General features: G+C 39.9%; 1 protein-coding gene across 1 annotated transcript in view; it reads right to left on the bottom strand.

Annotated features, from left to right (window-relative positions):
- POLE2 (polymerase (DNA directed), epsilon 2, accessory subunit) overlaps positions 1–15,311 on the bottom strand; it is a 37,477-nt gene that overhangs the window by 20,942 nt on the left and 1,224 nt on the right. The window contains exons 2-6 of the mRNA XM_014542902.1: positions 11,355–11,455; positions 7,739–7,814; positions 5,918–5,995; positions 5,732–5,825; positions 1,748–1,822 (exon numbers count right to left, since the gene is read on the bottom strand). Coding sequence (XP_014398388.1) covers positions 1,748–1,822; positions 5,732–5,825; positions 5,918–5,995; positions 7,739–7,814; positions 11,355–11,455 — 424 coding nt within the window. The remainder of the gene's footprint in view (positions 1–1,747; positions 1,823–5,731; positions 5,826–5,917; positions 5,996–7,738; positions 7,815–11,354; positions 11,456–15,311) is intronic.

The following is a 15,311-nucleotide window of genomic DNA, read 5'->3' as shown; positions in this document are numbered from 1 at the left end:
CTGGATGTGTAGCTCAGTTGGTTAGAGGATCATCCTGATATGCCAAGGTTGTGGGTTTGATCCCCAGTTAGGGCACATACAGGAATCAACCAATGAAGGCATTAATAAGTGGAACAACAATTGGAGTTCTTAAAAAACATGAACCTAAAGCAACACAGGAGTATAATGTACATTTAAAATAGTTTTAAAAAATTGAAATACTTAGAGATAAATCTAAAGAAAAAGATATAAAATAAATAAATAAAAGTATATCAGACCTGTAACCTAAAAACTGGATTAGGTAAAAATTTCTTAGACACAACACCAAAAATATCCAATAAAAAAAAAATTGTTAGTTGGACTTCAACAAAATTAAGGACTTAGGTTCTTCAAAAAGACAGTTAAGAAAATAAAAATAAATTTTAAAAACTGGGAAAAACATTGCAATTCACATAAAATAAATCAATCACTCAATCAATTGATCAAGCAAATGAGCAACACAGGGATACAAAGCTGCAAGAAAGGATTCCTGAGGACACCATTTTGCAGTCTTTAAAGGGAGACCACCATATAGGTATTATAAGTGGTAGTTCAAATAGGGAACTTACCACCAAGGATATAAAATTAAATAGCTTGGAAAGACTGAAAAGAAAAATAAATTATTTAGCTAAGCTTAAAGTTACTTTGGTGGAGAGGAGAAATATTGCTTCCGGACTGTGGGTATCAAAGTTGCCATAGGAGACCATAAATATATATGTATATTTATACAAATATAAATATATTTATTCTCATATATATTTATATTTGAGAAATATACATAATATAAATTTCCAAAAACATACTATATGTTTTTCTCTTAATAAAAGTTAAAAGCAGAAACTATCAAATACTATAAATGTCTTGTCCTACAGTGCTGCAATCAAGCATTAATTTGAGCATGCTCTAGTATTATGGTTTTAGTATCTATGAGACTACTCATCATCATGGTTTCTCATCTAACTTGGCAGAGAATTTGGTGAATCTTAAAAGAGGCTGGGCCTCTTCAGAACCTATTTGGAACCTTGCAGAAATGGTAGAGCCCAGACACAAGTAGCCAAGGAATTATCCCCACTGCAGGGTTCTGTGTGCTGGAGAGAGAAAGAGAGCCACAGACAGGCTGACAGTGATTGTGTTGCTGGAACAAAAGCGAGAGTGCTGGTTGGTAATCACTTTCCAAGGTATAAAAGTGGAAGGAGCACACATGAAGGAAACTCTCCCTTTTACCTCTGCTCCTCGGATCCCAACAGCCCTGTGGCCTGTCTGTGACATCTCATTCATTCTATAAATGTTGTTCTTTAGTGCCATATAAAGTACTAAAATGATATACTACATTTTAGTTGAACAAAGGTGTGGTGATCACTAGAGGGCTGGGCTGGGCAAGGACCAGTATTTTGGAGTATGAGTGAGGGCAAAGGGTAATGCTGAGAGTTGGACAGAGCCAGTGTAGTGTATAGCAAATGGACTGGGAGGACTAGGGGTCCGTCTTGGTGCCAGAGACTCTCTGGGGGCTACATAATCCCAGGGCCTGCTTCAAAGAAGGAAGTTAATGCTTTTAATAGAGATTTGCAGGACTCATGGACTTTATCAACAGTGGGCATGCACAGGTCAGTTAGCTAGTCAAACAGTTACTAGTGGTTAATTTTCATTAAAAATTCAGTAAATTATAATAAGCAGTAAGTATTAAATTTGTATACTTACACCCCCTAAATAACTAGAATAATGTTCTAACCTGGAATTTGCTTCCGCTTTCATCAGGGTGAGAACCTATCACTGGAGGAGTAAATAATTCATGTCTGTGGGTCCTCTATAAAAAAGAAAGATTCACATGAATTACTGAAGCAGACATTTAAAACTAAGACTCATTAAAATAGTGCCCTGACAAAACACTGTCCACATGTTAATGTTTGTTATCTATTTTCAACAAATTTGAAAACCCACATAACTTAATGTAGAAATCTAGAAATATAATTTTTTAAATAAAAATAAAATTATTTTTTAAAAATTTAAAAGTCTATTGTATACCTGGCAGCAGCACACTCTGGCCTAGGGATGTGAAGACAACAAACCAAGTTGTCATCCTCAGAGCATGGGGCTAGTGAGAGAGAAGTACCGCCAACAGGTCACAACACAAAAAAGGACCCTTGGCAGAGGGGCCATTTAACAAGATCCTAAATGATAAAAAAAAAAAAAAAAAGATTTTGCTAGTAAGAATCAAAGGGAGGCTGAGACAAGACACTTCAGGCAAAAGAAGGGGTGTGTCACAAGAATGAGTTATGAGAGTAAAGGATATTTAGGTACTGTTGCAAAGTTTAGTACAGTTAGAGCCTGAGATGCGTGAGGCAGAATGTCAGACAAGGCAAGAGATTAGTTGGAGCCTCTGTTTGGAAAACCCTCCTTCCCCCAGTGTCGGTCCATGTAGTTTAGGTTGGTGCCCCTTCCCCTTTCTACAGACAGGCCACCAAGGCCTAATGAATCAAAGTACTCCATCTCTTTGACCAATGATTATCTCAGGATTAAGCAAGGGCCTCAAGCTGGGCCAAAAAGAGATTATTGCTAAGGTTACTAGTAGCCATCTCTGTCACCTTATAGGTAGAACTTGTTAGAAAGTAAAATCAAATTTAAAAATTGCGGGGAGATGGATAGAGGTAGATGTCTCATGATATTGTATGAGCACCTGGATCCAGTCATGCTTGATACAGGTGGAGCCCTAGACTTGTCCATAATACAAGCCAATAAATTCCTCTTTCTGTTTTAGTCAATTTGCATTTCTGTAACCTCCAATAAAAGAGTCCTGACAATACAGACTTTGTATGCCAAACCAAGAAGCTTATCTTATAGACAATGGAAAACAAAGATTTTGAAGTAGAATAATGATGAAATCAGGTTTGCTTTTAGGAAGGCAACTGTGATGAAAATGTGAATGGACTAAAATAAAATGTAACGCTTTAACTTCATAGATGAGGAAAAAAATACTCAAAGGGTTAGTGACACACCCAAAAGAATATAGTAGGCTTTAAGACACAATTTTTAAAAAAAAGAGAAACGTTGTATTTACTAAGCATCTTCCCTGTGAAAAGCACTGTGCCAGATGGGGCAGAGAAAACAAGCAAGGAGCCTGCAGTTTGATGACAGGGATAAGCACCCCAAATGCAAGGTGGGGCCAACTCTAGTAAGTGACGGAGGGGAAACACTGAGTAGCCAATGGTTTAAAACAGAGATTTAAACCATTGCAACAAACTGGGGATCAAGAAGGGCCTCAGGGAAGAAGAGGAATTTGAGAAGAGCCTTCCCGAAGTAGGAGGGTTTCAACCAGAGATAAGAAGGAAGAGTTGTCTAGGGAGTGAACAGTCTAAGCAAAGTCACAGAACAGAGGAAGAAACAAACAATAATTCCAAACTTCAGTTTTGGCTATAGCACAGTATGATTAGAGGATAAGTAGAGATTAGGTCAAAAACATGTGACAGATCTCAAGTATCCTATCTCATAAAGAGGTAATATGCAGACCATCACTCCAACACACAAGATGGCCACCACAAAATGGCCGGGAGTGGAGAGCTGTTGGGGGCGACCAGGCCGGCAGGGGAGGGCAGTTAGGGGGTCCCAGATTGGAGAGGGTGCAGGCTGGGCTGAGGGACATACCTCCCACCCCCGTGCACAAATTTCCTGCACCGGGCCTCTAGTTAAGTATAATTTGTATTTAATTCAATAGGCAGTAGATTTCCTGGAAAGAAATCTGTTCAAAGTCATGACATGATCAGAGCTCCATCTCAAGAAGATCAACCTGGAACATTATGTAGGTGATGAAAGCAGGAGAGAACAGACATCTTCAGTGCTCATTCTCTTCAGTCTTTTCACTGCTTATGCCTGCTGCCATTTCTCTCCTCCTTAAAACCTTGTGCTTCTGCCTTATAACACCATCCTAGCATGGCCCCCAAATTCTATCCTCTTTCCTTTTCTATTGCCTCTTCCTCTCAGGATCTCACACCTAAATAGTCCATCTATTACTACAAGCAGATGCACCCTTTATCTCTCTCTACCCAGATGGCTTTCTTTAGTTCAGACATAACTTTTACTTGATACCCTACTATAACCTTAACTCAAATGTTTAAAACAGAACCTGTCATCATCTTCTTCAAACATTATCTTGTCCCTATTTGTTAGCATATTACCATTATTCTACCATCCTACTCTCTCAGATTCAAAACCTTAACCATCTTTGAGTCTTCACTCTCTCCCTTCTCCTTCACATCCAACCAGTCACCATGAAGTATGGCTTTCACTGCTCCAGTGCTGTCCCCTCTGTCTACTCCACTTGCCATTTTCTTCATCCTGGCTATCTTTTATGCCAGGACTAATACCACAAGCTCTTGTGAGTCTCCTCTCACCCTCTAACTCACCCTAAAATCTGCTGGTAAAGGAAGCTGAGATTGAGTCTCTCTCTCTCTGGTATTCCAAGGCTCCTTGTACCAAGAGAACAGAGTCCTAACTCCCGAGTGCCATCCAAGGCACTCCCACAATTTGGCTCCCAAGTACCTTTCCAAAGTTATCCCATAATGCTCTTCTTCATGAGCCTTCCTCCCCACACAAAGTGGACAGAGTCCATTTTTAACTTTTGCTGTGCCTCTGTTCACACTGTTACCACTACTACCTTTCCCCCAATGCCACAAGAGCAAAACAATCAATGTCCATGTCAAGTGCCATAGTTTCCTTGAAGCCTTCCCTGGTTTGTCCATTGAATGCATTTTATTTGAATCTCTTTTATAGCAAGTATAAAATTGTACTTTATATTTTATTTGTGCGAATGTCTTTAACTTCATAGACTACAAGCTGCTTGAAGCTGATATACTAGACTATATCAGGCAAAGGTTGGGCTCCAGAATTAGAATAACTGGATTAAAACCTTGTCTCTACTTCCTAGATGTCATATTTGGGCAAGTTTCTAAACTTCTCTAGATCTCAGTTTCCTCATTTGTAAAATGGGAATAATAGCATTTATACATTGATATTAAGATGATTAAATAAGGTAAATAATGTCTATAAAGTGATAAACAGTGCCTAGCATATCAAAAACATATAATAGCCCTAGCTGGTTTGGTTCAGCCAATAGAGCATCGGACTGTGGACTGAAAGGTCCAGGGTTTGATTCTGGTCAAGGGCACATGTATGGGTTGCAGGCTCGATCCCCAGTAGCGGGGGTGCAGGAGGCAGCCGATCAATGATTCTCTCTCATTGATGTTTCTATCTCTCTCCCCATCTCCTTTCCTCTCTGAAATCAATTAAAAAACAACACATGTAATAAATGTTAGCTACTATTTTTTAAAAAATATATTTTATTGATTTGATTTTTTTACAGAGAGGAAGGGAGAGGGATAGAGAGTTAGAAACATCAATCAGCTGCCTCCTGCACCCTCCCTACCGGGAATGTGCCCGCAACCAAGGCACATGCCCTTGACCGGAATCGAACCTGGGACCCTTGAGTCCGCAGGCTGACGCTCTATCCACTGAGCCAAACCGGTTAGGGCAGTTAGCTACTATTTTTATCATCATCATGATTGCTAAGGTATCTTTTTTATTTCTGTATCCCTTACAAGGTCTCAAATATAGGGAGCCCAATAAATGTAATGAATGACAAACTTTAGACTACAAAATTCCATCCTTTTATTATCCTCAAGTCTTACCTAAGCTGAAACAGTGTCTTTCTCCACCAACTTACCTGGTGTAAAATGGTGTAGCGTTCACGAAACAGCTCTGCTTTATCTCTTGCTATTCCAAATAAATTTGGTTTAGGGTGGTTGGTCATTAATAGACTATAAAAAAAAAAAAAAGGAATCCCTACTCAAGACTTCTGAAAATAATGTACATTTGGAAATTGTTTAAAGTCAATGGATGGAATACTTACGGAAGAAATTTTTTTCTTTCTGAATTGTACACAAAGCGTGGAATATCAAATGCTCCTATGATATTGAAAATATGTTCTCTGAAAAACATCCCACAAAAACATAGACCTGATTTACTAAAACATAAGTATTTTAGATGAACATGAAAACTTGCATAATAATCTTACATACATATATACTTTTGACAGGTCATACACACAATATCTTATACTGTCAAAAAATACAGAGTCAGAGGTTAGCTTGTGCATTTTCCTCTCTAAACACAAGAAAGCACTGCCAATATTCTCAAGCAAAGAAAAAAATTTAGTCAGGTTAACTTCTAATTAAGACTGTTACATGTTGAAAAAGAACATTTATGTATAAAATAGTCACATCTGAAAAAATTTTCCCCTATGAACTACTTTTATGAGCTACAATATTATTAAAGGATAGGATTAATTTTCAATAATTTTTTATTCCAAATTATGCAAAAGTATTCCAGAAAAAGATGTAAAATAGAAAAGGAACTCCCCCAATTTCTGGCCACATCTTTGAGACTTACAATTAGAGAAGGAAAATGAACAAAATAATTTTACTTTCAGGTACTTATATTATGTTAACAACATAAACATGTTTGAAAGAGGTTTAAAAAAAAAAAGTCACAGCACTATTGCATAAATATTCCAACAACAACAAAAAATCTTCCCTAAAATGATATCTGTTTATCTCCAAAATTGAAAACGGTAAAAAAATGTTCATGCTACCGTGGTGGTAGCACTAAGTATAGAGTAGCAGAGAATCCTGGACTTGAGGAAAACCTAGAATGCAAGCACAGCTCCACTATGTTCTAGTGGATCAATCTTGACAAGTTATTGAACTCATTATGGCATTTCTCCATCTAGAGAAATGAGAGCCTCTCTCGTGCTATACTATGACTTTCTGACAATTGAAGTTACAAAGATTATTTACCATTCAGTCCCCACTGGACCTCTACATTGGCTGACTAGAGCATATAAACAGCTAGACAGAAATAACTGGTAACTTTAATGCCTATTTTATGATTATCATCCTTACACTTCTAAACAATCATTTAAAATTTTAATTGATGGCTTTAAGAGCACGTCACTGTACTCTAGTACCTTAAATAATGAATTTCCAAGGATAAAGTTAAAATTCCACGATTTCTCTATTGTTTTAGCAGCTCTTTGTTCTGATAGGAAACTAAAACGACTGACCAAAATAAGAGTAATGAGTCCTTTCAATGATCTCATTGCCCCGAATAGAAAAAAATTGTTAAAGTTAAAACCCAGATGTTTTTCTCTCAGTTAAACCTTGTGAATTTGCAAAGAAGTATCACATTCAAAAGGAGGAAAGAAAGAGGGCCACTCAGGGAAATAAAACCCAGGAAAATGACTGCCATGTAAATTCCTAAGCTCTAGTAGCACGAGATGGGGACAGTCATAAAACTAAGGTTCTACCTCATTTGCCATCCACCATGTGACCCATGTTAAGTCTTTGAACTTCTCTAGGTTCAGTACTTTCCTGAGAGCAAAAGTCAGTTATACTTTTGAATATTAAATTCAATTCATTCATAACCTACAAAATATAACATTGGATAAGAGGTAAAAGTGGTCATGATACAAACAACAGGATTACCTCAAATCCTAGGAAAAAATAGTAAAGACAAGTTATTTGATAATGAGGTTTTAATGAAGACTATCACTTTAAAGGAAACACTAGGAAATAACCACTACAGAATTGTTGACCACTAATTAATTTCCCCAAGAAAATAATTTTTAGAAAGCACCTCCAACATTGGGGAAAAGTTCATTTTTTCCACATACATAGTTTCATCTACCGACTGACTGCATTCCTGGACTGCTGCCTCCACTACAGATCGTTCAATCATGTTGGATGACACTGAAAAAAGAATTTCAAAGTCAAGTTTTAAAAACAGGCTTAAAAATTAGTTCTTCCCACAGATAGCTTTTTTCCTACAAATAATCTGCAGACACTAATGCAGACGTTCTCATTACACAGTTTTCAGGAGGAAAAAAAGTATTAGGTCAGAACATTAACAAAAGTCATAATTTAAATACCTTAACTGTATCTTACTGTTATAAATATTGTTTAGTAATATTGTAAGCCCCTAGGTTTAATAACTTTATATTAGTGTAACTTTTTATCACAAGTGCTATATTTTAGTAGCCATGATAACAATAATAACAATAACAGCTACCACTTATTAAGCCCTTAGTAAATGTGTGTTTGGCACTATGCTCATTACTATATAAGCATTCTCCTATTAAAGAGATATTCTATAAGATTAATGTCCATATGCCCATATCTTACAGATGAGGAAAGTGCAACATTGAGAGGTTGAACAACCTGACCAACAGCATAACTAGAACAGCAACACAAACCGAAGCCTGATTCTACACTGGGTGTCCTTAACCACTTTGGTATGTTTTCAGGCAAAATACCATGTGCCATCTTAATTTTACAAATACCAATTTTCAAAATATAACCATTTTCTGAATTTTCAAACTGTAAATAATTTTTGAAAGCAAAATTATATTTAAAATTCTGCCTTTACAGTAAAATCTCAAACATTTCTCATAGCAATATTTTTTCTAATATATCTCCTTGGGCAGTGGAAACAAAAGAAAAAATAAACAAAAAAATAAACAAATAGACTACATCAAACTAAAGAGTTTTTACACAGCAAAGGAAACCATCAACAAAATTAAAAGACAACCCACTGAATGGGAGAACATATTCTCCAATGATACATCTGATAAGGGGTTAATATCCAAAATTTATAAAGAACTTATAAAACTCAACACCAAACACACACACACACACACACACACACACACACACACACACACAAATATTTCAATTACAATGGGCAAAAGACCTGAATAGACACTTCTCAAAAGAGGACATACAGGTGACCAATAGACATGAAAAGGTGCTCAAAGTCACTAATCATCAGAGAAATGCAAATTAAAACTACAATGAAATATCACCTCACAACTGTCAGAAATGCTATCTATAATAATAAAGCGTAATATGCTAATTAGACCAGATGTCCTTCCGAACGTCCTTCCAGACGACCTTCTGGACAAAGCCGGGCATGTGAGGGAAGCCCGGGTCCCGGGTGCCTGCCGGCAGCTGGAGGGAAGCCCAGTTCCAGGTGCCAGAGGGAAGCCAGTGCCGGCAGCTGAGGGAAGGAAGGCCTACTCTTGCACGAATTTCGTGCATCAGGCCTCTAGTCATCAATAAGTCAACAAACAAGTGTTGGCAAGGGTGTGGAGAAAAGTGAACCCTTGAGCACTGTTGGTGGGAATGCAGATTGGTACAGGCACTGTGGAAAGCAGTATGGAATTACCTGAAGGAAAAAAAACAATGGAACTGCCTTATAACCCAGTGATCCTACTTCTGGGAATTGCAGTGTTATTTACAACTAGGGGCCCGGTGCACGAAGATTTGTGCACTGGGGGTGGGTTCCTCAGGCCACCCCCCCCCCCCAACCCAGTTTGGTTTGTTGCTCAAAGAATAATAGAGGCATTTTTTTTTCTTTGTTTCACTGGTGGAGATTTCCTGGAAGTTTTAGGATATCTTCCCTTTAATTTTTCCTAGACACTCTGATTTTACTTATGTCTCTCACCTTTGCATTCCCTCCATCCCCCATCACAGCAGTAACTTGCTCCAGGCTCACTTTGCTCTAGTGTCTAGGAGATCCATCTGCCACCAGAACTATGATTCCCAGCAGTCCTGGTGCTCCCCACACTCTGGGCTTCCGCTTCTGGTCCTGGGGCTGCCACCAGAACTACTATTCCCAGAATTCCTGGTGCTCCCCATGCTCTTAGTTTTCCCTTCCTGCTCTGTCTCTGTCTCATGGCCTCCCACTCTGCCAAGTCCTCCAAGCTGCCAGCTCTCCCTCTCTGCTCTCCGTCTGGCGGCTTGGGGAGCCAAGTTCCCCAAGCCGCTCCACTCTCTGCCGGCTCTCCCACTCTGCTCTCCGCCCAGTGCTTGTGCATGCAAATTAATCCGCCATCTTTGTTGGTTAATTTGCATACTCTCTCCTGATTGGCTGGTGAGTGTAGCGGAGGGACAATCAATTTACATGATTCTCTTTTATTATATAGGATAGCCAAGATTTGGAAGCAGCCCAAGTGTCCATAAGTAGATGAGTGGATAAAAAAGCTGTGGTACACTTACACAATGGAATACTACTCTGCTGTAAAAAGGAAAAAAAAGTTACCCTTTGCAATAGCATGGATGGACCTGGAGAACATTATGCTAAGTGAAATACACCAGTCAGAGAAAGACAAGTACCATATGATTTCACTCATATGTGGAATTTAATGAACAAAGTGAACTATCAAGCAAAATAGAGACTGACTTATAGATAGAGAGCAAGAGACAGCTCTGGTAGTGGTCAGGTGCTGTGGGGTTAGAGGGATTGAGCAAAAAAGGAAAAAAAAAGGAGAACTCATGGAAATGGACAACAGTGTAGTGATGGTGGGGTAGGGAAAGAGGGAAGAGGGTTGAAGAGGGCATAGAGGGGATGGAAAAAACAAAATAAGATTTTTTTAAAAAATCTACCTTTAGAAGTGAAAATGAGATATACAGTAATTTCTCCTATAGCATAGAACATGTTTCTTCCTTTTTAATTAAGAAACTGACATCTATCCACCATATGAGAGCAAGCTACATCCTCTTCTCTCCTTCAGTGCTCCAGAAACAGTGAACTTTTTTTTTTTTTTTAGAAGAGCATTTCTCCTTTGTAGGCCTATACTTGTGGCAAAAAGTTAAGTACTTAACACATTGTATGCGGGAAACGCATTTATACGTTTTACGTTGACTGTAAGTAGTAGAGCGCGGGACATGTATTAATACATTTTTTATAGACTAGCGGTAGAATGCGGGTAACATAAATACGTAAACTAAAGTTATAATTTTACTGAACATTGCCATTTGCGCAATAAATTAGCAAAAATGGCCCGCGCCACCTGTTAGCGCGCGATAAAAACTACCCGCAAACAATGTGTTAACAAAAAGATCCCTGAAGAAAGGCTGAAGCAAGAAGGGAGTTAGCCTGGCTCACTTTTTCCCCTACCCGCAACATTTAGGGGTACTTAAGTAAGACAAAGTTATAGGCCTACAGCGAGACAAAAGTGACCCTAAAGGATCAGATCAAAATCAGAAGTTAAGTGCAGAAATATGGAGGTGACAGCTCTACGAGGGGGAAGAACTGTAAGAGTCTCTGGGGAATGCACTGAGGTTCCAAAGGAACTAGAAGTTACCCCTTGGGAAGAAGTGCTACCAGGGGTATGTCCCATAAGGCTGGGACATCTTCATACTGAATCCTCAACTTCTACTCAAATCTCTAAGTCTGTTAAGGATATAGAAGTATACTAACAATTTAAGAGCTATCAGAATGTTACTTACAGGGTTGCTTTTCAACTGCATCAATGATCTTTTCCAGTGCATCTTCAAGCTCTACTTCACTGATAGACTGAAGAGCTTCTGTGAGGTACTTAATAGCTTCACTGATAAGAGATGGAAAGAAAAGATGAGGCAAGTCATTGGTAATTAAGGCTAAAAGTTTTATGACAAAATGGCAAACGCTCATCAAAATGGCATTGAAATTAAGATCCACTCACTCTCTGCAGGAGTATCCACCTTTCCTGCACTTTCTAAACAAATTATTCCTTCTATCCCCTGTCAACATAACCGTTATTTATTTATTTATTTATTTCATAGCAAAAGTGGAAATTTATTGAAGAACAAGTACGGACTCCCATGTGGAGAGGGGAAAGAATCTCATAGCACAAACTCCCACGTGAGGAGGGGGAAAGAGTCCCAACCTAACTGTTCTTAAAGCCCCAAATCACATCCTCCTTTTAAGAACCCTTCCTAGCCCAGCCAGTGCTGCTCAGCAGTTAAGCGTTGACCCAGGAACCAAGAGGTTGCCGGTTTGATTCCTGGTCAGGGCATATGCCTGGATTGCAGGCTTGATCCCCAGTAGGAGGTGTGCAGCAGGCAGCCGATTGATGATGTTCCTCTCTCATTGATGTTTCTATCTCTCTATCCTTCTCCCTTCCTCTCTCTCTAAAAATCTATACTAATAAAAGGGTAGTAAGCTAATTAGACTGGCAGTCTTCCAGACGACCTTCAGGACGTCCTTCCCGACAAAGCCGGGCCCAGGCAAAGCCGCCTGCCTGCGGTCCCGGGTGCCAGCGCCTGCGGCTGCAGCCCAGGAGACAGAGAAAAGCCTGCCACCTGGGAGATGGAGAAAAGCCGTCAGCCCCTTGGTCCCAGGCGTCAGCACCTGTGGCCCTGGAGACAAAGAAAAGCCGCCTGCCCTGCAGTCCTGGGCAGTGCCAGCGGTCCGGGAGACAGAGAAAAGCCACCTGCCCCACGGTCCTGGGTACCTGCGGCCAGCTGGAGGAGGGAATCCTGGTCCTGGGTGCGGGGCCGAGGCAGAGGCAGTTAGGGGCGATCAGGCAGGCAGGCAGAGGGGTTAGGGGCTATCAGACAGGCAGGTGAGCGGTTAGGATCCAGCAGTCCCAGATTGCTAGAGGCATGTCCGGCTGCCGGTTTAGGCCTCAATCCTTGTGGACATCCCCCGAGGGGTCCTGGATTGGGAAGGGTGCAGGCCGGGCTGAGGGATCCCCCACCCACGCACAAATTTCGTGCACCAGGCCTCTAGTCAATAATAATAAAAAATATTTTTTTAAAAATAGAAGTCTTCCTAGACCAGCACTACCTGCTGCAATCTCTCCTTCCTTCTGAAATTGTTAAAAAGCTTACTATGCCCAGCAGTATGGCTCAGTGGTTGAGCATCAACCTATGAAAGCCGGGCTGAGGGATCCCCCACCCACGCACAAATTTCGTGCACCAGGCCTCTAGTCAATAATAATAAAAAATATTTTTTTAAAAATAGAAGTCTTCCTAGACCAGCACTACCTGCTGCAATCTCTCCTTCCTTCTGAAATTGTTAAAAAGCTTACTATGCCCAGCAGTATGGCTCAGTGGTTGAGCATCAACCTATGAAACAGGAGGTCGAGGTTCGATTCCTGGTCAGGGCACATGCCCGGGTTGCGGGCTGTATCCCCAGTAGGGGGTATGCAGGAGGCAGATGATCAATGATTCTCTCATCATTGATGTTTCTATCTCTCTCTCCCTCTCCCCTCCTTTCTGAAATCAATAAAAATCTGTATTTTTAAAAAGCTCACTTATATTTACCTGAGATTTGATATATTACATTAGCTTTGTACAATTTCTTACCATACTCTCAAGGCAGGACTTCATTTGTTTCGGTGTTCTGAACATAACAGCCTTACTTAAGCAACACTCATATTAAATTACATGAATCTCTCCAACAACAACAAAAAACTCAATAAAGCTGAAATTTTTAAAAAATTACATGAATCTCTGATATAAATACCAATAGTGCTCAGAATGAACACTTTGCACTTAAACAATTAGCTAATTACATACCATTCTGTATTTGTAGCACACAACTTTATACTTTATGTCAATACTATTGTTTAACTGGTCACACTAATTGTTCTATATCTTGGATTGCTTATTGATTGTTTCATATGTAAGTGTTTCATATTTATTATAGATGATACTCCTTGAGAATTGAAACTGTATCATCCTTTGGCAGAGTGCTAAGCACACTAAAGGTGGCCCATAAATATTTGATGTTGAGTCCCTAAAATCACACACATTTTGGGACAGCTCTTAGGATAGACCAAAGCCCATAAAATGTATAGTATCTAGCCCTGCCAAATCTCATTAGGCTCATCCAGTGGCTCTGATTTTTCTGGTCTTCTCCTGCCGCATAGTCTTAAATGGTCATTTCCTCCCACTCATTTCTTCACCTAGTCAAGTCCTGCTCATCCTTTAACACTCACTCAAACCAGTTCTTCAATAAAGCCCTTCCTTGACTCTAGAGCCATTTATACAAACCTGATTATACGCTATTTCAACACATCTTTCCGTGGATACTTTTCACAATTGATGTTAAATAATTGTGAATTATTTAATATTCATGGTAGCCAGACTTCTAAGATGACCCCTTAATAATCCATGCTTCCTGGTATTCACATCCATGTGCAATTCCCTCCCCTTAACTGGAGGCTGAACTTAGTGACTTTCCTGACCACAGAATATAGCACAAGTGATATTGTAATTTTAAAAGTAATATTTTGTAAGTGACAAGAATGTCGCATGATTAGGTTATAAAAGATTGTGGTTTCCATCTTGAGAGCAGACTCTCTCTTGCTGGGTTTGATGAAGCAAGCTGCGGTGTTGGGGAGGCCCAAATGGCAAGGAACTGAGGGCGTCCTCCCACTGACAGCCAGCAAGGACGGAGGCCCCCAGTCCAGCCATCCTGCAGGAACTGAACACTGCCAAGCACTGAATGAGCTTGGAAGCGAATCCTACCCAGCTGACATGGGAGATAGTCCCAACTTGACCACATCCTTGTGAGCGCCCTGAAGCTGAGGACCCAGTTAAGCCTGCTTAAATTACCGACCCGAGGAGAATGTGAGAAAGTCTGTGTGTGCTGTTTTAAGCTTCTAAGTTTTGGGATAGTTTGTTATGCAGCATAAATAACTAATATACCATCTGCCCCAAGCACCATAGTATCTTACTCTCTCCTACTCCCTTGCCCCAGCACAGTGTTTTGCAGCTCATAGATTTCAGTGTATTTCTGACTGAAGGAATGATAGCTTAATATTCAAATTCTAAGTGAAAAGAAAGAAAAATTGATCATATTTTTAAAATGCCAGGAATCAACGAAAAACAATTCATTATTTTCTCCCAGAGCATATCCACTCTTGCCCTTGTTCACCACTAAGCCAAAGGCAAAATTAAAAGTCCCATAAAACGTATCCTTACAAAAACAAACAAAAAACTCTTTACACACAAGTTATAATGAAAACCTGGTACAGAAAAGTATATCCCATCTGGAGGTATTAAAATGAGTAAACACTGTATTTTCTTCCTCCCTTCCTCCCTTCCTTGCTTTTTAAAGCAGGTTTAACAAGAAAAATCTTCGAAAGCTTCGTTCTGTAGGTCCTAGAAAACACTGATATGGCCAGGAAACCTATCAGAGAAGTTCTAAAGGAAATCAAGGAAGAAAGTAAGGAAAGAGAAAGGAGAGAAAAGAGAAGAGGAGGAGAGAAAAAGAAAAAGACCCAGGAGACCTAGGCACAGCTTGCAGCCTACCCAGTGTTTAACGCTCAGGAACTGTCTATGGTCCGGAATCGGGAAGGCTGGCTGGGCCTACTTTCTGCAACAATATCAGTTGACAGCTGCTGAGGGCACAGGAGCGTCCCAGGTCTCTCATTTGCTGTCTCAGGGACGCCCGCCAGCGCCGCCAGGATTCCC

Source organism: Myotis brandtii, unplaced genomic scaffold, assembly GCF_000412655.1.
Source record: "Myotis brandtii unplaced genomic scaffold, ASM41265v1 scaffold315, whole genome shotgun sequence".
Taxonomy (NCBI): domain Eukaryota; kingdom Metazoa; phylum Chordata; class Mammalia; order Chiroptera; family Vespertilionidae; genus Myotis; species Myotis brandtii.
This window is presented reverse-complemented; position numbering and strand designations above follow the sequence as displayed.